This window comes from Maylandia zebra, linkage group LG13, assembly GCF_041146795.1.
Source record: "Maylandia zebra isolate NMK-2024a linkage group LG13, Mzebra_GT3a, whole genome shotgun sequence".
In the NCBI taxonomy this organism is placed as follows: domain Eukaryota; kingdom Metazoa; phylum Chordata; class Actinopteri; order Cichliformes; family Cichlidae; genus Maylandia; species Maylandia zebra.
Window position 1 is genome coordinate 22,909,576 of NC_135179.1, and position 24,856 is coordinate 22,934,431.

The 24,856-nt window shown below is 42.5% G+C and overlaps 1 protein-coding gene across 1 annotated transcript in view; it reads left to right on the forward strand.

The window, feature by feature from the left end:
* Window positions 1-18,409, forward strand: part of LOC112435759 (filamin-A-like) — a 40,354-nt gene extending 21,945 nt beyond the window's left edge. Inside the window, exons 21-44 of the mRNA XM_076891986.1 lie at window positions 286-423; window positions 527-629; window positions 712-759; window positions 964-1,079; window positions 3,805-3,918; window positions 4,582-4,719; window positions 4,823-4,925; window positions 5,008-5,055; window positions 5,260-5,375; window positions 8,132-8,245; window positions 8,909-9,046; window positions 9,148-9,250; window positions 9,333-9,380; window positions 9,585-9,700; window positions 12,472-12,585; window positions 13,249-13,386; window positions 13,488-13,590; window positions 13,673-13,720; window positions 13,925-14,040; window positions 16,812-16,925; window positions 17,589-17,726; window positions 17,830-17,932; window positions 18,015-18,062; window positions 18,267-18,409. Of these exons, the coding sequence (XP_076748101.1) occupies window positions 286-423; window positions 527-629; window positions 712-759; window positions 964-1,079; window positions 3,805-3,918; window positions 4,582-4,719; window positions 4,823-4,925; window positions 5,008-5,055; window positions 5,260-5,375; window positions 8,132-8,245; window positions 8,909-9,046; window positions 9,148-9,250; window positions 9,333-9,380; window positions 9,585-9,700; window positions 12,472-12,585; window positions 13,249-13,386; window positions 13,488-13,590; window positions 13,673-13,720; window positions 13,925-14,040; window positions 16,812-16,925; window positions 17,589-17,726; window positions 17,830-17,932; window positions 18,015-18,062; window positions 18,267-18,409 (2,508 nt within the window). The remainder of the gene's footprint in view (window positions 1-285; window positions 424-526; window positions 630-711; window positions 760-963; window positions 1,080-3,804; window positions 3,919-4,581; window positions 4,720-4,822; window positions 4,926-5,007; window positions 5,056-5,259; window positions 5,376-8,131; window positions 8,246-8,908; window positions 9,047-9,147; window positions 9,251-9,332; window positions 9,381-9,584; window positions 9,701-12,471; window positions 12,586-13,248; window positions 13,387-13,487; window positions 13,591-13,672; window positions 13,721-13,924; window positions 14,041-16,811; window positions 16,926-17,588; window positions 17,727-17,829; window positions 17,933-18,014; window positions 18,063-18,266) is intronic.
* The last annotated feature ends 6,447 nt before the right edge of the window (window positions 18,410-24,856 follow it).

Consider the following 24,856-nt stretch of genomic DNA (forward strand, 5'->3'; position numbering starts at 1 on the left):
GCGGATTTCAAACTCAAGGCTGTCAGTCACGCAGTAGAACATGAGAATAGAGCAGCTGCGAGAGATTTCAACATGAATGAATCAATGGTACGGAAGTGGAGGAAGCAAGAAGAAAGAGTTGAGTAAAGTTTGACTTATCTGGCTGTTTTGTTTCGCTTAATGCGTTTTATAGTCCAGTGCGCCTCATGTATGAAACCAGACCTGTTCATCGACAGTGCGCCTTATGGTCCGAAAAATACAGTGTGTTAAATCTGATTGAACTATAATCCCTTGTCTTCTGCACAGGATGGTGAAGTCAATTCTGTGGATGTCCAGGTTAAGGATAATAGCAACAGCACATACACCTGCACCCCACGTAAGCCTGTGAAGCACACTGTGATGGTCTCCTGGGGAGACGCTAACATCCCTGAGAGTCCATTCAGGGTGAGTATGCACTCACACACTCTCTCACTTTCACTCTGGCATGCAAGGTTTGCCTTTTCTTCTCACTGAAAAGTCTCTTGAGTTTTGGTGTTTGTGCCCACAGATGAATATCAGAGCAGGCTGTCATCCAAACAAGGTGAAGGTCTCTGACCCTGGAGTGGCAAAGACGGGCCTGAAAGCCTTCCAGCCAACATACTTCACTGAAGGCGGGCTCTGCTGCAGATATTCCACTGGACATAGGCGAGCTTGACCTCAGCCAGCTGACAGCCCCTCTTACAACACCCTCAGGCCCAGAGGAGCCCTGCCTGCTGAAGATGCTGCGTAACGCTCACATTGGTGAGTGTCCGTCTGATAAGTGAGAAGTTTGCTAAACAATGAGACTCATCAGAATCCAAATACTTTATTAACCCTTAAGTAAAAGACAGAGGGGGAAAGTAATAAAAGTTAAAGCGTGGAGAAAGAAGCAGGAGCAACTGAAACGGGCTGCATGCACACACAAGAATAAGCGTTGTTAACATCTGTTTTGTCGGTCTGTCTTAGGAATCTCGTTTGTTCCCAGGGAGATTGGTGAGCACCTTGTTAACATCAAGAAGAACGCCCGTCATGTTCCCAGCAGCCCAATTGCTGTTATGATCAAGCAGTCAGGGATTGGTGACGTGTGCGTGGACCGTGGCTGACCAAAGCCAGGACTTTTCAGCCTTGAGAGTTCATCATTGATGCAGGTATATGCTCAGTGAAAGCATAAATACTGTGATATTTTTCTTTTTAAACATTCAAATAGAATATAATATGAGAATTTCGATGTGAAATTTAACCTTTAAGTGACTAGTACTTTGAGAACTGCCATCAATTACACAATGAAGTTCATTTACATATAGGTTATTGTATTAGTAATGCTATATTGTACATAGAGACAGAATATGACATGAAGGGCTACTGACCACAGAAAAGTAAAAGGTAACTGGGCCTAAAGACTAACGGGAGAGAAACACGCTTTCTGTGATTCTATTTGTGTTTTTGTGCTAATCTTGGATATCTTAGGTTGTCTCATTACTGTCATATATGTCCTGTCATTAAAACACTGGCTTCTAACAACTAACAGTGTCTCGAAAATAATTTAATAAATAAACAAATAATATGGATGCATGACTTTTAACTTGTCTATTTTTTAGGCTGAACACTGCTGCTAATGTCACTTAGGTAAATGGTTTCAGGCTCTCCCCTCCTGAGTTTGACAAACGTTCAGGATCAGAAAATGTGTGACTCACAGGTGCTGTAGCGTATGGCCACAGCTTCACTCTGAGCTCCATCTCCATAGAGTGCAGACAGTGATATCTCATACTCCTTAAGACACAGGACAACAGTTTATTGAGATATTGTATTTTTTTTACTTCATAATATGTACCCCAACAATCCAATAGTTCTTCCCCACCTGTCTCAGGTCGCCTCCACTTAGTGAGGTAAGAAACATCATCATCAGCTGCAGCTTCCCAGCGCACTGTCTGAGAAATTAGTTACCCTAAGGTCAGAAGGAGGAGGCACCTTCACTAGAAGATTCGTGCAAATTTGATATATTTGACTTCTCTGTTTTTTTTTCTCTCTGAATTATTTTTGAAAAGGAAAAATAATAATTTGAATGTGAAGCAAAACATGTATGGTGCTCGGTAAAGATGACACACCGACCCACTCCTTTTTTGTTTTTGTTTTTTGTTTGAGAAAGTTTGTTTTCATATTAAATAGTGTCAGTGACGTCATTCTACCCGACTACCACAGGTAAAGAAAAGCCTGAATCTGTAGATCTTTTTCTTTTCTTTTTGTCTAAAACACAAGAAATAAAAAAGGCAAAAAAGCCAGGGAAACATAGGAAATAATGTTTTGTCAGGTAGCCATGACAACAAGGAGGTGTGTTTGTTGCTGGCAGGTAAATGAAAAAAAGCAAAGCAAAGAAAAAAAGTCAGGGGAAGCCCAGGCTACGAGGGGTCATCCCTTGGAATTTTCACTCCAAGATCGCCCGCCTGGACCTCCCCCTAGCAGGTGAACATACAGAGGGAGGTGAGCCGAGGGCTCGAACCCGGGCCTGTATGTTGCTAGCCTGCTAGCCCGCCACATGTGGCCACATGACGGGCGAAGAGAATGGGGCAAATTGTTCTATTTAAAGAGCACTACGCGATCAGCCTTTTCCATTAGCTGGAGACCACACATTTTTGCACTCAAAAATAGCGGCGGGGCCTCAGTCTGTCTGTGGGGCATCGGGTATACCGGCCATTTGCCCGGTGGGCCGATGCTAATTTTGCCTTTTAAATGGCCCAATGTTTTGTTGTTGTTGTTGTCTTTTTTTCCTAACTGTGTAAACAGTGAAAGGTGGCGGATTGGACAGATGCTGGCAGACGTGTAAAAAGAACTCAGTTGTTTGGTAGTGGCTATGGTGGAGCTTTCACTCATTCAGTCAAATTAGCAAGTGGTGGAGGCCAGCAGGTGGATGGGGGAAAGGACTGGAGGTGGAGAGACGCAAGGCGGCCGCCAGTCCGACTGTCAGGTGAAATGAGCTTCAGGTAAGAAGTTATGACCTGCAGTCTATCTGGGTCAAACCAAGTTTAGGTGGAGTTTATTTTCCTTGTGCTAACTTTTTACAGTCAGTTACAATAACTCGTACTGTGTACTAGCTAGCATGATGGAGTTTCTGTACAGTTGGGTGGGTGCTATGATGTTACTGGTGAACTTTATTTTATTCATATGGTTAGTTAGTAGAGCCAACCGTGCCATAAAAAACGGAATCCTCTGGTATTCAGAGTTAATATTATGCGTTTTGTATTGAGCTGAAAATAAAAGCGATTTGTCCCGTACTTCAGCTACAATAAAAAAAAGACAAAAAGCTGGAGTTATTCTGTGTCTTTGCTGCACAGCTGCCTCTTCTTCTCTCGTTCTCCCTCTCCTGCTGCTACTTCAATCATGAAACTGATCAATGATCAGCTGATCGGCGTTTCTGCCACAAGTCCCGTCTCTCTTGCTTGTTTATCTCCCGCTTTGCGCCAGAAAGAGGAAACTAGCAGAGGTCGTGTTAAACAGCAGAAGCGCCTTTAAACTTGATAAGCTGTTGTTAGAATTTATTTAATTCGGTGCAATTACTTTTTCATATAGGACCAAGTATGTTTGGATAGCTTTTTCCCCTTGAAAACTGCCGTTTAATATTAGACATTCTTGTCTAATATTAACATTTATTGATCTGAAACGTGTAAGTGTGACAAATATGGAACAAGATACGAAATCAGAAAGGAGGCAAATATTTTTTCACAGCGCTATAGTCTGTAAATGATCTTTTGGCTATAGTAGATCTTTGACTTGTTCCTTTTTTAATTGTTTGTTTAAAATAGTTTTCTCTAGGTTAAGGCGTACGGTCCAGGCCTACAGAGCAGTGGTCTGGCTGTTGGAAAACCCAGTGAACTCACAGTTGATGCCAAGCAAGGAGGAAAAGCTCCTCTGAAAATTATAGCCCAGGTATATCTGGCTTTGTATATGATCACAAATATGTTAAATATATTGTATGTACCGTATTTTTCGGACTATGAGTCGCACTTAAAATCCTTTAATTATCTCTCAAAAATCGACAGTGCGCCTTATGTATGAATTGTGGTTGTGCTTATTGACCTTGAACCGATTTTATGTAATACACGGCGCTTAAAAATCTGTCAAAAAATGTTTTAGTACGACTTTGGTAAGCTATGAAGTCGCACCGCTTGATGGATTGTCGGAGCATTACGGCTACGTAGTCAGGAGCCTGGCGGAGTGATACGTACTGTGCTGCAACATAATATTACTGTATTGTGTGTGGATCATGACCCCAAAATGCCACCTGTTAAGAGACATGCTGACGAAGCGGATTTCAAACTCAAGGCTGTCAGTCACGCAGTAGAACATGAGAATAGAGCAGCTGCGAGAGATTTCAACATGAATGAATCAATGGTACGGAAGTGGAGGAAGCAAGAAGAAAGAGTTGAGTAAAGTTTGACTTATCTGGCTGTTTTGTTTCGCTTAATGCGTTTTATAGTCCAGTGCGCCTCATGTATGAAACCAGACCTGTTCATCGACAGTGCGCCTTATGGTCCGAAAAATACAGTGTGTTAAATCTGATTGAACTATAATCCCTTGTCTTCTGCACAGGATGGTGAAGTCAATTCTGTGGATGTCCAGGTTAAGGATAATAGCAACAGCACATACACCTGCACCCCACGTAAGCCTGTGAAGCACACTGTGATGGTCTCCTGGGGAGACGCTAACATCCGTGAGAGTCCATTCAGGGTGAGTATGCACTCACACACTCTCTCACTTTCACTCTGGCATGCAAGGTTTGCCTTTTCTTCTCACTGAAAAGTCTCTTGAGTTTTGGTGTTTGTGCCCACAGATGAATATCAGAGCAGGCTGTCATCCAAACAAGGTGAAGGTCTCTGACCCTGGAGTGGCAAAGACGGGCCTGAAAGCCTTCCAGCCAACATACTTCACTGAAGGCGGGCTCTGCTGCAGATATTCCACTGGACATAGGCGAGCTTGACCTCAGCCAGCTGACAGCCCCTCTTACAACACCCTCAGGCCCAGAGGAGCCCTGCCTGCTGAAGATGCTGCGTAACGCTCACATTGGTGAGTGTCCGTCTGATAAGTGAGAAGTTTGCTAAACAATGAGACTCATCAGAATCCAAATACTTTATTAACCCTTAAGTAAAAGACAGAGGGGGAAAGTAATAAAAGTTAAAGCGTGGAGAAAGAAGCAGGAGCAACTGAAACGGGCTGCATGCACACACAAGAATAAGCGTTGTTAACATCTGTTTTGTCGGTCTGTCTTAGGAATCTCGTTTGTTCCCAGGGAGATTGGTGAGCACCTTGTTAACATCAAGAAGAACGCCCGTCATGTTCCCAGCAGCCCAATTGCTGTTATGATCAAGCAGTCAGGGATTGGTGACGTGTGCGTGGACCGTGGCTGACCAAAGCCAGGACTTTTCAGCCTTGAGAGTTCATCATTGATGCAGGTATATGCTCAGTGAAAGCATAAATACTGTGATATTTTTCTTTTTAAACATTCAAATAGAATATAATATGAGAATTTCGATGTGAAATTTAACCTTTAAGTGACTAGTACTTTGAGAACTGCCATCAATTACACAATGAAGTTCATTTACATATAGGTTATTGTATTAGTAATGCTATATTGTACATAGAGACAGAATATGACATGAAGGGCTACTGACCACAGAAAAGTAAAAGGTAACTGGGCCTAAAGACTAACGGGAGAGAAACACGCTTTCTGTGATTCTATTTGTGTTTTTGTGCTAATCTTGGATATCTTAGGTTGTCTCATTACTGTCATATATGTCCTGTCATTAAAACACTGGCTTCTAACAACTAACAGTGTCTCGAAAATAATTTAATAAATAAACAAATAATATGGATGCATGACTTTTAACTTGTCTATTTTTTAGGCTGAACACTGCTGCTAATGTCACTTAGGTAAATGGTTTCAGGCTCTCCCCTCCTGAGTTTGACAAACGTTCAGGATCAGAAAATGTGTGACTCACAGGTGCTGTAGCGTATGGCCACAGCTTCACTCTGAGCTCCATCTCCATAGAGTGCAGACAGTGATATCTCATACTCCTTAAGACACAGGACAACAGTTTATTGAGATATTGTATTTTTTTTACTTCATAATATGTACCCCAACAATCCAATAGTTCTTCCCCACCTGTCTCAGGTCGCCTCCACTTAGTGAGGTAAGAAACATCATCATCAGCTGCAGCTTCCCAGCGCACTGTCATGTCACTGTCTGAGAAATTAGTTACCCTAAGGTCAGAAGGAGGAGGCACCTTCACTAGAAGATTCGTGCAAATTTGATATATTTGACTTCTCTGTTTTTTTTTCTCTCTGAATTATTTTTGAAAAGGAAAAATAATAATTTGAATGTGAAGCAAAACATGTATGGTGCTCGGTAAAGATGACACACCGACCCACTCCTTTTTTGTTTTTGTTTTTTGTTTGAGAAAGTTTGTTTTCATATTAAATAGTGTCAGTGACGTCATTCTACCCGACTACCACAGGTAAAGAAAAGCCTGAATCTGTAGATCTTTTTCTTTTCTTTTTGTCTAAAACACAAGAAATAAAAAAGGCAAAAAAGCCAGGGAAACATAGGAAATAATGTTTTGTCAGGTAGCCATGACAACAAGGAGGTGTGTTTGTTGCTGGCAGGTAAATGAAAAAAAGCAAAGCAAAGAAAAAAAGTCAGGGGAAGCCCAGGCTACGAGGGGTCATCCCTTGGAATTTTCACTCCAAGATCGCCCGCCTGGACCTCCCCCTAGCAGGTGAACATACAGAGGGAAGTGAGCCGAGGGCTCGAACCCGGGCCTGTATGTTGCTAGCCTGCTAGCCCGCCACATGTGGCCACATGACGGGCGAAGAGAATGGGGCAAATTGTTCTATTTAAAGAGCACTACGCGCACATCGTGCGATCAGCCTTTTCCATTAGCTGGAGACCACACATTTTTGCACTCAAAAATAGCGGCGGGGCCTCAGTCTGTCTGTGGGGCATCGGGTATACCGGCCATTTGCCCGGTGGGCCGATGCTAATTTTGCCTTTTAAATGGCCCAATGTTTTGTTGTTGTTGTTGTTGTTGTTGTCTTTTTTTCCTAACTGTGTAAACAGTGAAAGGTGGCGGATTGGACAGATGCTGGCAGACGTGTAAAAAGAACTCAGTTGTTTGGTAGTGGCTATGGTGAAGCTTTCACACATTCAGTCAAATTAGCAAGTGGTGGAGGCCAGCAGGTGGATGGGGGAAAGGACTGGAGGTGGAGAGACGCAAGGCGGCCGCCAGTCCGACTGTCAGGTGAAATGAGCTTCAGGTAAGAAGTTATGACCTGCAGTCTATCTGGGTCAAACCAAGTTTAGGTGGAGTTTATTTTCCTTGTGCTAACTTTTTACAGTCAGTTACAATAACTCGTACTGTGTACTAGCTAGCATGATGGAGTTTCTGTACAGTTGGGTGGGTGCTATGATGTTACTGGTGAACTTTATTTTATTCATATGGTTAGTTAGTAGAGCCAACCGTGCCATAAAAAACGGAATCCTCTGGTATTCAGAGTTAATATTATGCGTTTTGTATTGAGCTGAAAATAAAAGCGATTTGTCCCGTACTTCAGCTACAATAAAAAAAAGACAAAAAGCTGGAGTTATTCTGTGTCTTTGCTGCACAGCTGCCTCTTCTTCTCTCGTTCTCCCTCTCCTGCTGCTACTTCAATCATGAAACTGATCAATGATCAGCTGATCGGCGTTTCTGCCACAAGTCCCGTCTCTCTTGCTTGTTTATCTCCCGCTTTGCGCCAGAAAGAGGAAACTAGCAGAGGTCGTGTTAAACAGCAGAAGCGCCTTTAAACTTGATAAGCTGTTGTTAGAATTTATTTAATTCGGTGCAATTACTTTTTCATATAGGACCAAGTATGTTTGGATAGCTTTTTCCCCTTGAAAACTGCCGTTTAATATTAGACATTCTTGTCTAATATTAACATTTATTGATCTGAAACGTGTAAGTGTGACAAATATGGAACAAGATACGAAATCAGAAAGGAGGCAAATATTTTTTCACAGCGCTATAGTCTGTAAATGATCTTTTGGCTATAGTAGATCTTTGACTTGTTCCTTTTTTAATTGTTTGTTTAAAATAGTTTTCTCTAGGTTAAGGCGTACGGTCCAGGCCTACAGAGCAGTGGTCTGGCTGTTGGAAAACCCAGTGAACTCACAGTTGATGCCAAGCAAGGAGGAAAAGCTCCTCTGAAAATTATAGCCCAGGTATATCTGGCTTTGTATATGATCACAAATATGTTAAATATATTGTATGTACCGTATTTTTCGGACTATGAGTCGCACTTAAAATCCTTTAATTATCTCTCAAAAATCGACAGTGCGCCTTATGTATGAATTCTGGTTGTGCTTATTGACCTTGAACCGATTTTATGTAATACACGGCGCTTAAAAATCTGTCAAAAAATGTTTTAGTACGACTTTGGTAAGCTATGAAGTCGCACCGCTTGATGGATTGTCGGAGCATTACGGCTACGTAGTCAGGAGCCTGGCGGAGTGATACGTACTGTGCTGCAACATAATATTACTGTATTGTGTGTGGATCATGACCCCAAAATGCCACCTGTTAAGAGACATGCTGACGAAGCGGATTTCAAACTCAAGGCTGTCAGTCACGCAGTAGAACATGAGAATAGAGCAGCTGCGAGAGATTTCAACATGAATGAATCAATGGTACGGAAGTGGAGGAAGCAAGAAGAAAGAGTTGAGTAAAGTTTGACTTATCTGGCTGTTTTGTTTCGCTTAATGCGTTTTATAGTCCAGTGCGCCTCATGTATGAAACCAGACCTGTTCATCGACAGTGCGCCTTATGGTCCGAAAAATACAGTGTGTTAAATCTGATTGAACTATAATCCCTTGTCTTCTGCACAGGATGGTGAAGTCAATTCTGTGGATGTCCAGGTTAAGGATAATAGCAACAGCACATACACCTGCACCCCACGTAAGCCTGTGAAGCACACTGTGATGGTCTCCTGGGGAGACGCTAACATCCCTGAGAGTCCATTCAGGGTGAGTATGCACTCACACACTCTCACTTTCACTCTGGCATGCAAGGTTTGCCTTTTCTTCTCACTGAAAAGTCTCTTGAGTTTTGGTGTTTGTGCCCACAGATGAATATCAGAGCAGGCTGTCATCCAAACAAGGTGAAGGTCTCTGACCCTGGAGTGGCAAAGACGGGCCTGAAAGCCTTCCAGCCAACATACTTCACTGAAGGCGGGCTCTGCTGCAGATATTCCACTGGACATAGGCGAGCGTGACCTCAGCCAGCTGACAGCCCCTCTTACAACACCCTCAGGCCCAGAGGAGCCCTGCCTGCTGAAGATGCTGCGTAACGCTCACATTGGTGAGTGTCCGTCTGATAAGTGAGAAGTTTGCTAAACAATGAGACTCATCAGAATCCAAATACTTTATTAACCCTTAAGTAAAAGACAGAGGGGGAAAGTAATAAAAGTTAAAGCGTGGAGAAAGAAGCAGGAGCAACTGAAACGGGCTGCATGCACACACAAGAATAAGCGTTGTTAACATCTGTTTTGTCGGTCTGTCTTAGGAATCTCGTTTGTTCCCAGGGAGATTGGTGAGCACCTTGTTAACATCAAGAAGAACGCCCGTCATGTTCCCAGCAGCCCAATTGCTGTTATGATCAAGCAGTCAGGGATTGGTGACGTGTGCGTGGACCGTGGCTGACCAAAGCCAGGACTTTTCAGCCTTGAGAGTTCATCATTGATGCAGGTATATGCTCAGTGAAAGCATAAATACTGTGATATTTTTCTTTTTAAACATTCAAATAGAATATAATATGAGAATTTCGATGTGAAATTTAACCTTTAAGTGACTAGTACTTTGAGAACTGCCATCAATTACACAATGAAGTTCATTTACATATAGGTTATTGTATTAGTAATGCTATATTGTACATAGAGACAGAATATGACATGAAGGGCTACTGACCACAGAAAAGTAAAAGGTAACTGGGCCTAAAGACTAACGGGAGAGAAACACGCTTTCTGTGATTCTATTTGTGTTTTTGTGCTAATCTTGGATATCTTAGGTTGTCTCATTACTGTCATATATGTCCTGTCATTAAAACACTGGCTTCTAACAACTAACAGTGTCTCGAAAATAATTTAATAAATAAACAAATAATATGGATGCATGACTTTTAACTTGTCTATTTTTTAGGCTGAACACTGCTGCTAATGTGACTTAGGTAAATGGTTTCAGGCTCTCCCCTCCTGAGTTTGACAAACGTTCAGGATCAGAAAATGTGTGACTCACAGGTGCTGTAGCGTATGGCCACAGCTTCACTCTGAGCTCCATCTCCATAGAGTGCAGACAGTGATATCTCATACTCCTTAAGACACAGGACAACAGTTTATTGAGATATTGTATTTTTTTTACTTCATAATATGTACCCCAACAATCCAATAGTTCTTCCCCACCTGTCTCAGGTCGCCTCCACTTAGTGAGGTAAGAAACATCATCATCAGCTGCAGCTTCCCAGCGCACTGTCATGTCACTGTCTGAGAAATTAGTTACCCTAAGGTCAGAAGGAGGAGGCACCTTCACTAGAAGATTCGTGCAAATTTGATATATTTGACTTCTCTGTTTTTTTTCTCTCTGAATTATTTTTGAAAAGGAAAAATAATAATTTGAATGTGAAGCAAAACATGTATGGTGCTCGGTAAAGATGACACACCGACCCACTCCTTTTTTGTTTTTGTTTTTTGTTTGAGAAAGTTTGTTTTCATATTAAAGCAGTGTCAGTGACGTCATTCTACCCGACTACCACAGGTAAAGAAAAGCCTGAATCTGTAGATCTTTTTCTTTTCTTTTTGTCTAAAAGACAAGAAATAAAAAAGGCAAAAAAGCCAGGGAAACATAGGAAATAATGTTTTGTCAGGCAATGACTTGTTGGCACAAGAAGAGTGGTCGTTGGTAGCCATGACAACAAGGAGGTGTGTTTGTTGCTGGCAGGTAAATGAAAAAAAGCAAAGCAAAGAAAAAAAGTCAGGGGAAGCCCAGGCTACGAGGGGTCATCCCTTGGAATTTTCACTCCAAGATCGCCCGCCTGGACCTCCCCCTAGCAGGTGAACATACAGAGGGAGGTGAGCCGAGGGCTCGAACCCGGGCCTGTATGTTGCTAGCCTGCTAGCCCGCCACATGTGGCCACATGACGGGCGAAGAGAATGGGGCAAATTGTTCTATTTAAAGAGCACTACGCGATCAGCCTTTTCCATTAGCTGGAGACCACACATTTTTGCACTCAAAAATAGCGGCGGGGCCTCAGTCTGTCTGTGGGGCATCGGGTATACCGGCCATTTGCCCGGTGGGCCGATGCTAATTTTGCCTTTTAAATGGCCCAATGTTTTGTTGTTGTTGTTGTCTTTTTTTCCTAACTGTGTAAACAGTGAAAGGTGGCGGATTGGACAGATGCTGGCAGACGTGTAAAAAGAACTCAGTTGTTTGGTAGTGGCTATGGTGGAGCTTTCACTCATTCAGTCAAATTAGCAAGTGGTGGAGGCCAGCAGGTGGATGGGGGAAAGGACTGGAGGTGGAGAGACGCAAGGCGGCCGCCAGTCCGACTGTCAGGTGAAATGAGCTTCAGGTAAGAAGTTATGACCTGCAGTCTATCTGGGTCAAACCAAGTTTAGGTGGAGTTTATTTTCCTTGTGCTAACTTTTTACAGTCAGTTACAATAACTCGTACTGTGTACTAGCTAGCATGATGGAGTTTCTGTACAGTTGGGTGGGTGCTATGATGTTACTGGTGAACTTTATTTTATTCATATGGTTAGTTAGTAGAGCCAACCGTGCCATAAAAAACGGAATCCTCTGGTATTCAGAGTTAATATTATGCGTTTTGTATTGAGCTGAAAATAAAAGCGATTTGTCCCGTACTTCAGCTACAATAAAAAAAAGACAAAAAGCTGGAGTTATTCTGTGTCTTTGCTGCACAGCTGCCTCTTCTTCTCTCGTTCTCCCTCTCCTGCTGCTACTTCAATCATGAAACTGATCAATGATCAGCTGATCGGCGTTTCTGCCACAAGTCCCGTCTCTCTTGCTTGTTTATCTCCCGCTTTGCGCCAGAAAGAGGAAACTAGCAGAGGTCGTGTTAAACAGCAGAAGCGCCTTTAAACTTGATAAGCTGTTGTTAGAATTTATTTAATTCGGTGCAATTACTTTTTCATATAGGACCAAGTATGTTTGGATAGCTTTTTCCCCTTGAAAACTGCCGTTTAATATTAGACATTCTTGTCTAATATTAACATTTATTGATCTGAAACGTGTAAGTGTGACAAATATGGAACAAGATACGAAATCAGAAAGGAGGCAAATATTTTTTCACAGCGCTATAGTCTGTAAATGATCTTTTGGCTATAGTAGATCTTTGACTTGTTCCTTTTTTAATTGTTTGTTTAAAATAGTTTTCTCTAGGTTAAGGCGTACGGTCCAGGCCTACAGAGCAGTGGTCTGGCTGTTGGAAAACCCAGTGAACTCACAGTTGATGCCAAGCAAGGAGGAAAAGCTCCTCTGAAAATTATAGCCCAGGTATATCTGGCTTTGTATATGATCACAAATATGTTAAATATATTGTATGTACCGTATTTTTCGGACTATGAGTCGCACTTAAAATCCTTTAATTATCTCTCAAAAATCGACAGTGCGCCTTATGTATGAATTCTGGTTGTGCTTATTGACCTTGAACCGATTTTATGTAATACACGGCGCTTAAAAATCTGTCAAAAAATGTTTTAGTACGACTTTGGTAAGCTATGAAGTCGCACCGCTTGATGGATTGTCGGAGCATTACGGCTACGTAGTCAGGAGCCTGGCGGAGTGATACGTACTGTGCTGCAACATAATATTACTGTATTGTGTGTGGATCATGACCCCAAAATGCCACCTGTTAAGAGACATGCTGACGAAGCGGATTTCAAACTCAAGGCTGTCAGTCACGCAGTAGAACATGAGAATAGAGCAGCTGCGAGAGATTTCAACATGAATGAATCAATGGTACGGAAGTGGAGGAAGCAAGAAGAAAGAGTTGAGTAAAGTTTGACTTATCTGGCTGTTTTGTTTCGCTTAATGCGTTTTATAGTCCAGTGCGCCTCATGTATGAAACCAGACCTGTTCATCGACAGTGCGCCTTATGGTCCGAAAAATACAGTGTGTTAAATCTGATTGAACTATAATCCCTTGTCTTCTGCACAGGATGGTGAAGTCAATTCTGTGGATGTCCAGGTTAAGGATAATAGCAACAGCACATACACCTGCACCCCACGTAAGCCTGTGAAGCACACTGTGATGGTCTCCTGGGGAGACGCTAACATCCCTGAGAGTCCATTCAGGGTGAGTATGCACTCACACACTCTCACTTTCACTCTGGCATGCAAGGTTTGCCTTTTCTTCTCACTGAAAAGTCTCTTGAGTTTTGGTGTTTGTGCCCACAGATGAATATCAGAGCAGGCTGTCATCCAAACAAGGTGAAGGTCTCTGACCCTGGAGTGGCAAAGACGGGCCTGAAAGCCTTCCAGCCAACATACTTCACTGAAGGCGGGCTCTGCTGCAGATATTCCACTGGACATAGGCGAGCGTGACCTCAGCCAGCTGACAGCCCCTCTTACAACACCCTCAGGCCCAGAGGAGCCCTGCCTGCTGAAGATGCTGCGTAACGCTCACATTGGTGAGTGTCCGTCTGATAAGTGAGAAGTTTGCTAAACAATGAGACTCATCAGAATCCAAATACTTTATTAACCCTTAAGTAAAAGACAGAGGGGGAAAGTAATAAAAGTTAAAGCGTGGAGAAAGAAGCAGGAGCAACTGAAACGGGCTGCATGCACACACAAGAATAAGCGTTGTTAACATCTGTTTTGTCGGTCTGTCTTAGGAATCTCGTTTGTTCCCAGGGAGATTGGTGAGCACCTTGTTAACATCAAGAAGAACGCCCGTCATGTTCCCAGCAGCCCAATTGCTGTTATGATCAAGCAGTCAGGGATTGGTGACGTGTGCGTGGACCGTGGCTGACCAAAGCCAGGACTTTTCAGCCTTGAGAGTTCATCATTGATGCAGGTATATGCTCAGTGAAAGCATAAATACTGTGATATTTTTCTTTTTAAACATTCAAATAGAATATAATATGAGAATTTCGATGTGAAATTTAACCTTTAAGTGACTAGTACTTTGAGAACTGCCATCAATTACACAATGAAGTTCATTTACATATAGGTTATTGTATTAGTAATGCTATATTGTACATAGAGACAGAATATGACATGAAGGGCTACTGACCACAGAAAAGTAAAAGGTAACTGGGCCTAAAGACTAACGGGAGAGAAACACGCTTTCTGTGATTCTATTTGTGTTTTTGTGCTAATCTTGGATATCTTAGGTTGTCTCATTACTGTCATATATGTCCTGTCATTAAAACACTGGCTTCTAACAACTAACAGTGTCTCGAAAATAATTTAATAAATAAACAAATAATATGGATGCATGACTTTTAACTTGTCTATTTTTTAGGCTGAACACTGCTGCTAATGTGACTTAGGTAAATGGTTTCAGGCTCTCCCCTCCTGAGTTTGACAAACGTTCAGGATCAGAAAATGTGTGACTCACAGGTGCTGTAGCGTATGGCCACAGCTTCACTCTGAGCTCCATCTCCATAGAGTGCAGACAGTGATATCTCATACTCCTTAAGACACAGGACAACAGTTTATTGAGATATTGTATTTTTTTTACTTCATAATATGTACCCCAACAATCCAATAGTTCTTCCCCACCTGTCTCAGGTCGCCTCCACTTAGTGAGGTAAGAAACATCATCATCAGCTGCAGCTTCCCAGCGCACTGTCATGTCACTGTCTGAGAAATTAGTTACCCTAAGGTCAGAAGGAGGAGGCACCTTCACTAGAAGATTCGTGCAAATTTGATATATTTGACTTCTCTGTTTTTTTTCTCTCTGAATTATTTTTGAAAAGGAAAAATAATAATTTGAATGTGAAGCAAAACATGTATGGTGCTCGGTAAAGATGACACACCGACCCACTCCTTTTTTGTTTTTGTTTTTTGTTTGAGAAAGTTTGTTTTCATATTAAAGCAGTGTCAGTGACGTCATTCTACCCGACTACCACAGGTAAAGAAAAGCCTGAATCTGTAGATCTTTTTCTTTTCTTTTTGTCTAAAAGACAAGAAATAAAAAAGGCAAAAAAGCCAGGGAAACATAGGAAATAATGTTTTGTCAGGCAATGACTTGTTGGCACAAGAAGAGTGGTCGTTGGTAGCCATGACAACAAGGAGGTGTGTTTGTTGCTGGCAGGTAAATGAAAAAAAGCAAAGCAAAGAAAAAAAGTCAGGGGAAGCCCAGGCTACGAGGGGTCATCCCTTGGAATTTTCACTCCAAGATCGCCCGCCTGGACCTCCCCCTAGCAGGTGAACATACAGAGGGAGGTGAGCCGAGGGCTCGAACCCGGGCCTGTATGTTGCTAGCCTGCTAGCCCGCCACATGTGGCCACATGACGGGCGAAGAGAATGGGGCAAATTGTTCTATTTAAAGAGCACTACGCGATCAGCCTTTTCCATTAGCTGGAGACCACACATTTTTGCACTCAAAAATAGCGGCGGGGCCTCAGTCTGTCTGTGGGGCATCGGGTATACCGGCCATTTGCCCGGTGGGCCGATGCTAATTTTGCCTTTTAAATGGCCCAATGTTTTGTTGTTGTTGTTGTCTTTTTTTCCTAACTGTGTAAACAGTGAAAGGTGGCGGATTGGACAGATGCTGGCAGACGTGTAAAAAGAACTCAGTTGTTTGGTAGTGGCTATGGTGGAGCTTTCACTCATTCAGTCAAATTAGCAAGTGGTGGAGGCCAGCAGGTGGATGGGGGAAAGGACTGGAGGTGGAGAGACGCAAGGCGGCCGCCAGTCCGACTGTCAGGTGAAATGAGCTTCAGGTAAGAAGTTATGACCTGCAGTCTATCTGGGTCAAACCAAGTTTAGGTGGAGTTTATTTTCCTTGTGCTAACTTTTTACAGTCAGTTACAATAACTCGTACTGTGTACTAGCTAGCATGATGGAGTTTCTGTACAGTTGGGTGGGTGCTATGATGTTACTGGTGAACTTTATTTTATTCATATGGTTAGTTAGTAGAGCCAACCGTGCCATAAAAAACGGAATCCTCTGGTATTCAGAGTTAATATTATGCGTTTTGTATTGAGCTGAAAATAAAAGCGATTTGTCCCGTACTTCAGCTACAATAAAAAAAAGACAAAAAGCTGGAGTTATTCTGTGTCTTTGCTGCACAGCTGCCTCTTCTTCTCTCGTTCTCCCTCTCCTGCTGCTACTTCAATCATGAAACTGATCAATGATCAGCTGATCGGCGTTTCTGCCACAAGTCCCGTCTCTCTTGCTTGTTTATCTCCCGCTTTGCGCCAGAAAGAGGAAACTAGCAGAGGTCGTGTTAAACAGCAGAAGCGCCTTTAAACTTGATAAGCTGTTGTTAGAATTTATTTAATTCGGTGCAATTACTTTTTCATATAGGACCAAGTATGTTTGGATAGCTTTTTCCCCTTGAAAACTGCCGTTTAATATTAGACATTCTTGTCTAATATTAACATTTATTGATCTGAAACGTGTAAGTGTGACAAATATGGAACAAGATACGAAATCAGAAAGGAGGCAAATATTTTTTCACAGCGCTATAGTCTGTAAATGATCTTTTGGCTATAGTAGATCTTTGACTTGTTCCTTTTTTAATTGTTTGTTTAAAATAGTTTTCTCTAGGTTAAGGCGTACGGTCCAGGCCTACAGAGCAGTGGTCTGGCTGTTGGAAAACCCAGTGAACTCACAGTTGATGCCAAGCAAGGAGGAAAAGCTCCTCTGAAAATTATAGCCCAGGTATATCTGGCTTTGTATATGATCACAAATATGTTAAATATATTGTATGTACCGTATTTTTCGGACTATGAGTCGCACTTAAAATCCTTTAATTATCTCTCAAAAATCGACAGTGCGCCTTATGTATGAATTCTGGTTGTGCTTATTGACCTTGAACCGATTTTATGTAATACACGGCGCTTAAAAATCTGTCAAAAAATGTTTTAGTACGACTTTGGTAAGCTATGAAGTCGCACCGCTTGATGGATTGTCGGAGCATTACGGCTACGTAGTCAGGAGCCTGGCGGAGTGATACGTACTGTGCTGCAACATAATATTACTGTATTGTGTGTGGATCATGACCCCAAAATGCCACCTGTTAAGAGACATGCTGACGAAGCGGATTTCAAACTCAAGGCTGTCAGTCACGCAGTAGAACATGAGAATAGAGCAGCTGCGAGAGATTTCAACATGAATGAATCAATGGTACGGAAGTGGAGGAAGCAAGAAGAAAGAGTTGAGTAAAGTTTGACTTATCTGGCTGTTTTGTTTCGCTTAATGCGTTTTATAGTCCAGTGCGCCTCATGTATGAAACCAGACCTGTTCATCGACAGTGCGCCTTATGGTCCGAAAAATACAGTGTGTTAAATCTGATTGAACTATAATCCCTTGTCTTCTGCACAGGATGGTGAAGTCAATTCTGTGGATGTCCAGGTTAAGGATAATAGCAACAGCACATACACCTGCACCCCACGTAAGCCTGTGAAGCACACTGTGATGGTCTCCTGGGGAGACGCTAACATCCCTGAGAGTCCATTCAGGGTGAGTATGCACTCACACACTCTCTCACTTTCACTCTGGCATGCAAGGTTTGCCTTTTCTTCTCACTGAAAAGTCTCTTGAGTTTTGGTGTTTGTGCCCACAGATGAATATCAGAGCAGGCTGTCATCCAAACAAGGTGAAGGTCTCTGACCCTGGAGTGGCAAAGACGGGCCTGAAAGCCTTCCAGCCAACATACTTCACTGAAGGCGGGCTCTGCTGCAGATATTCCACTGGACATAGGCGAGCTTGACCTCAGCCAGCTGACAGCCCCTCTTACAACACCCTCAGGCCCAGAGGAGCCCTGCCTGCTGAAGATGCTGCGTAACGCTCACATTGGTGAGTGTCCGTCTGATAAGTGAGAAGTTTGCTAAACAATGAGACTCATCAGAATCCAAATACTTTATTAACCCTTAAGTAAAAGACAGAGGGGGAAAGTAATAAAAGTTAAAGCGTGGAGAAAGAAGCAGGAGCAACTGAAACGGGCTGCATGCACACACAAGAATAAGCGTTGTTAACATCTGTTTTGTCGGTCTGTCTTAGGAATCTCGTTTGTTCCCAGGGAGATTGGTGAGCACCTTGTTAACATCAAGAAGAACGCCCGTCATGTTCCCAGCAGCCCAATTGCTGTTATGATCAAGCAGTCAGGGATTGGTGACGTGTGCGTGTGCGTGGACCGTGGCTGACCAAAGCCAGGACTTTTCAGCCTTGAGAGTTCATCATTGATGCAGGTATATGCTCAGTGAAAGCATAAATACTGTGATATTTTTCTTTTTAAACATTCAAATAGAATATAATATGAGAATTTCGATGTGAAATTTAACCTTTAAGTGACTAGTACTTTGAGAACTGCCATCAATTACACAATGAAGTTCATTTACATATAGGTTCTTGTATTAGTAATGCTACATTGTACATAGAGACAGAATATGACATGAAGGGCTACTGACCACAGAAAAGTAAAAGGTAACTGGGCCTAAAGACTAACGGGAGAGAAACACGCTTTCTGTGATTCTATTTGTGTTTTTGTGCTAATCTTGGATATCTTAGGTTGTCTCATTACTGTCATATATGTCCTGTCATTAAAACACTGGCTTCTAACAACTAACAGTGTCTCGAAAATAATTTAATAAATAAACAAATAATATGGATGCATGACTTTTAACTTGTCTATTTTTTAGGCTGAACACTGCTGCTAATGTGACTTAGGTAAATGGTTTCAGGCTCTCCCCTCCTGAGTTTGACAAACGTTCAGGATCAGAAAATGTGTGACTCACAGGTGCTGTAGCGTATGGCCACAGCTTCACTCTGAGCTCCATCTCCATAGAGTGCAGACAGTGATATCTCATACTCCTTAAGACACAGGACAACAGTTTATTGAGATATTGTATTTTTTTTACTTCATAATATGTACCCCAACAATCCAATAGTTCTTCCCCACCTGTCTCAGGTCGCCTCCACTTAGTGAGGTAAGAAACATCATCATCAGCTGCAGCTTCCCAGCGCACTGTCTGAGAAATTAGTTACCCTAAGGTCAGAAGGAGGAGGCACCTTCACTAGAAGATTCGTGCAAATTTGATATATTTGACTTCTCTGTTTTTTTTCTCTCTGAATTATTTTTGAAAAGGAAAAATAATAATTTGAATGTGAAGCAAAACATGTATGGTGCTCGGTAAAGATGACACACCGACCCACTCCTTTTTTGTTTTTGTTTTTTGTTTGAGAAAGTTTGTTTTCATATTAAAGCAGTGTCAGTGACGTCATTCTACCCGACTACCACAGGTAAAGAAAAGCCTGAATCTGTAGATCTTTTTCTTTTCTTTTTGTCTAAAAGACAAGAAATAAAAAAGGCAAAAAAGCCAGGGAAACATAGGAAATAATGTTTTGTCAGGCAATGACTTGTTGGCACAAGAAGAGTGGTCGTTGGTAGCCATGACAACAAGGAGGTGTGTTTGTTGCTGGCAGGTAAATGAAAAAAAGCAAAGCAAAGAAAAAAAGTCAGGGGAAGCCCAGGCTACGAGGGGTCATCCCTTGGAATTTTCACTCCAAGATCGCCCGCCTGGACCTCCCCCTAGCAGGTGAACATACAGAGGGAAGTGAGCCGAGGGCTCGAACCCGGGCCTGTATGTTGCTAGCCTGCTAGCCCGCCACATGTGGCCACATGACGGGCGAAGAGAATGGGGCAAATTGTTCTATTTAAAGAGCACTACGCGCACATCGTGCGATCAGCCTTTTCCATTAGCTGGAGACCACACATTTTTGCACTCAAAAATAGCGGCGGGGCCTCAGTCTGTCTGTGGGGCATCGGGTATACCGGCCATTTGCCCGGTGGGCCGATGCTAATTTTGCCTTTTAAATGGCCCAATGTTTTGTTGTTGTTGTTGTTGTTGTTGTCTTTTTTTCCTAACTGTGTAAACAGTGAAAGGTGGCGGATTGGACAGATGCTGGCAGACGTGTAAAAAGAACTCAGTTCTTTGGTAGTGGCTATGGTGGAGCTTTCACACATTCAGTCAAATTAGCAAGTGGTGGAGGCCAGCAGGTGGATGGGGGAAAGGACTGGAGGTGGAGAGACGCAAGGCGGCCGCCAGTCCGACTGTCAGGTGAAATGAGCTTCAGGTAAGAAGTTATGACCTGCAGTCTATCTGGGTCAAACCAAGTTTAGGTGGAGTTTATTTTCCTTGTGCTAACTTTTTACAGTCAGTTACAATAACTCGTACTGTGTACTAGCTAGCATGATGGAGTTTCTGTACAGTTGGGTGGGTGCTATGATGTTACTGGTGAACTTTATTTTATTCATATGGTTAGTTAGTAGAGCCAACCGTGCCATAAAAAACGGAATCCTCTGGTATTCAGAGTTAATATTATGCGTTTTGTATTGAGCTGAAAATAAAAGCGATTTGTCCCGTACTTCAGCTACAATAAAAAAAAGACAAAAAGCTGGAGTTATTCTGTGTCTTTGCTGCACAGCTGCCTCTTCTTCTCTCGTTCTCCCTCTCCTGCTGCTACTTCAATCATGAAACTGATCAATGATCAGCTGATCGGCGTTTCTGCCACAAGTCCCGTCTCTCTTGCTTGTTTATCTCCCGCTTTGCGCCAGAAAGAGGAAACTAGCAGAGGTCGTGTTAAACAGCAGAAGCGCCTTTAAACTTGATAAGCTGTTGTTAGAATTTATTTAATTCGGTGCAATTACTTTTTCATATAGGACCAAGTATGTTTGGATAGCTTTTTCCCCTTGAAAACTGCCGTTTAATATTAGACATTCTTGTCTAATATTAACATTTATTGATCTGAAACGTGTAAGTGTGACAAATATGGAACAAGATACGAAATCAGAAAGGAGGCAAATATTTTTTCACAGCGCTATAGTCTGTAAATGATCTTTTGGCTATAGTAGATCTTTGACTTGTTCCTTTTTTAATTGTTTGTTTAAAATAGTTTTCTCTAGGTTAAGGCGTACGGTCCAGGCCTACAGAGCAGTGGTCTGGCTGTTGGAAAACCCAGTGAACTCACAGTTGATGCCAAGCAAGGAGGAAAAGCTCCTCTGAAAATTATAGCCCAGGTGTATCTGGCTTTGTATATGATCACAAATATGTTAAATATATTGTATGTACCGTATTTTTCGGACTATGAGTCGCACTTAAAATCCTTTAATTATCTCAAAAATCGACAGTGCGCCTTATGTATGAATTCTGGTTGTGCTTATTGACCTTGAACCGATTTTATGTAATACACGGCGCTTAAAAATCTGTCAAAAAATGTTTTAGTACGACTTTGGTAAGCTATGAAGTCGCACCGCTTGATGGATTGTCGGAGCATTACGGCTACGTAGTCAGGAGCCTGGCGGAGTGATACGTACTGTGCTGCAACATAATATTACTGTATTGTGTGTGGATCATGACCCCAAAATGCCACCTGTTAAGAGACATGCTGACGAAGCGGATTTCAAACTCAAGGCTGTCAGTCATGCAGTAGAACATGAGAATAGAGCAGCTGCGAGAGATTTCAACATGAATGAATCAATGGTACGGAAGTGGAGGAAGCAAGAAGAAAGAGTTGAGTAAAGTTTGACTTATCTGGCTGTTTTGTTTCGCTTAATGCGTTTTATAGTCCAGTGCGCCTCATGTATGAAACCAGACCTGTTCATCGACAGTGCGCCTTATGGTCCGAAAAATACAGTGTGTTAAATCTGATTGAACTATAATCCCTTGTCTTCTGCACAGGATGGTGAAGTCAATTCTGTGGATGTCCAGGTTAAGGATAATAGCAACAGCACATACACCTGCACCCCACGTAAGCCTGTGAAGCACACTGTGATGGTCTCCTGGGGAGACGCTAACATCCCTGAGAGTCCATTCAGGGTGAGTATGCACTCACACACTCTCTCACTTTCACTCTGGCATGCAAGGTTTGCCTTTTCTTCTCACTGAAAAGTCTCTTGAGTTTTGGTGTTTGTGCCCACAGATGAATATCAGAGCAGGCTGTCATCCAAACAAGGTGAAGGTCTCTGACCCTGGAGTGGCAAAGACGGGCCTGAAAGCCTTCCAGCCAACATACTTCACTGAAGGCGGGCTCTGCTGCAGATATTCCACTGGACATAGGCGAGCTTGACCTCAGCCAGCTGACAGCCCCTCTTACAACACCCTCAGGCCCAGAGGAGCCCTGCCTGCTGAAGATGCTGCGTAACGCTCACATTGGTGAGTGTCCGTCTGATAAGTGAGAAGTTTGCTAAACAATGAGACTCATCAGAATCCAAATACTTTATTAACCCTTAAGTAAAAGACAGAGGGGGAAAGTAATAAAAGTTAAAGCGTGGAGAAAGAAGCAGGAGCAACTGAAACGGGCTGCATGCACACACAAGAATAAGCGTTGTTAACATCTGTTTTGTCGGTCTGTCTTAGGAATCTCGTTTGTTCCCAGGGAGATTGGTGAGCACCTTGTTAACATCAAGAAGAACGCCCGTCATGTTCCCAGCAGCCCAATTGCTGTTATGATCAAGCAGTCAGGGATTGGTGACGTGTGCGTGTGCGTGGACCGTGGCTGACCAAAGCCAGGACTTTTCAGCCTTGAGAGTTCATCATTGATGCAGGTATATGCTCAGTGAAAGCATAAATACTGTGATATTTTTCTTTTTAAACATTCAAATAGAATATAATATGAGAATTTCGATGTGAAATTTAACCTTTAAGTGACTAGTACTTTGAGAACTGCCATCAATTACACAATGAAGTTCATTTACATATAGGTTATTGTATTAGTAATGCTACATTGTACATAGAGACAGAATATGACATGAAGGGCTACTGACCACAGAAAAGTAAAAGGTAACTGGGCCTAAAGACTAACGGGAGAGAAACACGCTTTCTGTGATTCTATTTGTGTTTTTGTGCTAATCTTGGATATCTTAGGTTGTCTCATTACTGTCATATATGTCCTGTCATTAAAACACTGGCTTCTAACAACTAACAGTGTCTCGAAAATAATTTAATAAATAAACAAATAATATGGATGCATGACTTTTAACTTGTCTATTTTTTAGGCTGAACACTGCTGCTAATGTGACTTAGGTAAATGGTTTCAGGCTCTCCCCTCCTGAGTTTGACAAACGTTCAGGATCAGAAAATGTGTGACTCACAGGTGCTGTAGCGTATGGCCACAGCTTCACTCTGAGCTCCATCTCCATAGAGTGCAGACAGTGATATCTCATACTCCTTAAGACACAGGACAACAGTTTATTGAGATATTGTATTTTTTTTACTTCATAATATGTACCCCAACAATCCAATAGTTCTTCCCCACCTGTCTCAGGTCGCCTCCACTTAGTGAGGTAAGAAACATCATCATCAGCTGCAGCTTCCCAGCGCACTGTCATGTCACTGTCTGAGAAATTAGTTACCCTAAGGTCAGAAGGAGGAGGCACCTTCACTAGAAGATTCGTGCAAATTTGATATATTTGACTTCTCTGTTTTTTTTCTCTCTGAATTATTTTTGAAAAGGAAAAATAATAATTTGAATGTGAAGCAAAACATGTATGGTGCTTGGTAAAGATGACACACCGACCCACTCCTTTTTTGTTTTTGTTTTTTGTTTGAGAAAGTTTGTTTTCATATTAAAGCAGTGTCAGTGACGTCATTCTACCCGACTACCACAGGTAAAGAAAAGCCTGAATCTGTAGATCTTTTTCTTTTCTTTTTGTCTAAAAGACAAGAAATAAAAAAGGCAAAAAAGCCAGGGAAACATAGGAAATAATGTTTTGTCAGGCAATGACTTGTTGGCACAAGAAGAGTGGTCGTTGGTAGCCATGACAACAAGGAGGTGTGTTTGTTGCTGGCAGGTAAATGAAAAAAAGCAAAGCAAAGAAAAAAAGTCAGGGGAAGCCCAGGCTACGAGGGGTCATCCCTTGGAATTTTCACTCCAAGATCGCCCGCCTGGACCTCCCCCTAGCAGGTGAACATACAGAGGGAAGTGAGCCGAGGGCTCGAACCCGGGCCTGTATGTTGCTAGCCTGCTAGCCCGCCACATGTGGCCACATGACGGGCGAAGAGAATGGGGCAAATTGTTCTATTTAAAGAGCACTACGCGCACATCGTGCGATCAGCCTTTTCCATTAGCTGGAGACCACACATTTTTGCACTCAAAAATAGCGGCGGGGCCTCAGTCTGTCTGTGGGGCATCGGGTATACCGGCCATTTGCCCGGTGGGCCGATGCTAATTTTGCCTTTTAAATGGCCCAATGTTTTGTTATTGTTGTTGTTGTTGTCTTTTTTTTCCTAACTGTGTAAACAGTGAAAGGTGGCGGATTGGACAGATGCTGGCAGACGTGTAAAAAGAACTCAGTTCTTTGGTAGTGGCTATGGTGGAGCTTTCACACATTCAGTCAAATTAGCAAGTGGTGGAGGCCAGCAGGTGGATGGGGGAAAGGACTGGAGGTGGAGAGACGCAAGGCGGCCGCCAGTCCGACTGTCAGGTGAAATGAGCTTCAGGTAAGAAGTTATGACCTGCAGTCTATCTGGGTCAAACCAAGTTTAGGTGGAGTTTATTTTCCTTGTGCTAACTTTTTACAGTCAGTTACAATAACTCGTACTGTGTACTAGCTAGCATGATGGAGTTTCTGTACAGTTGGGTGGGTGCTATGA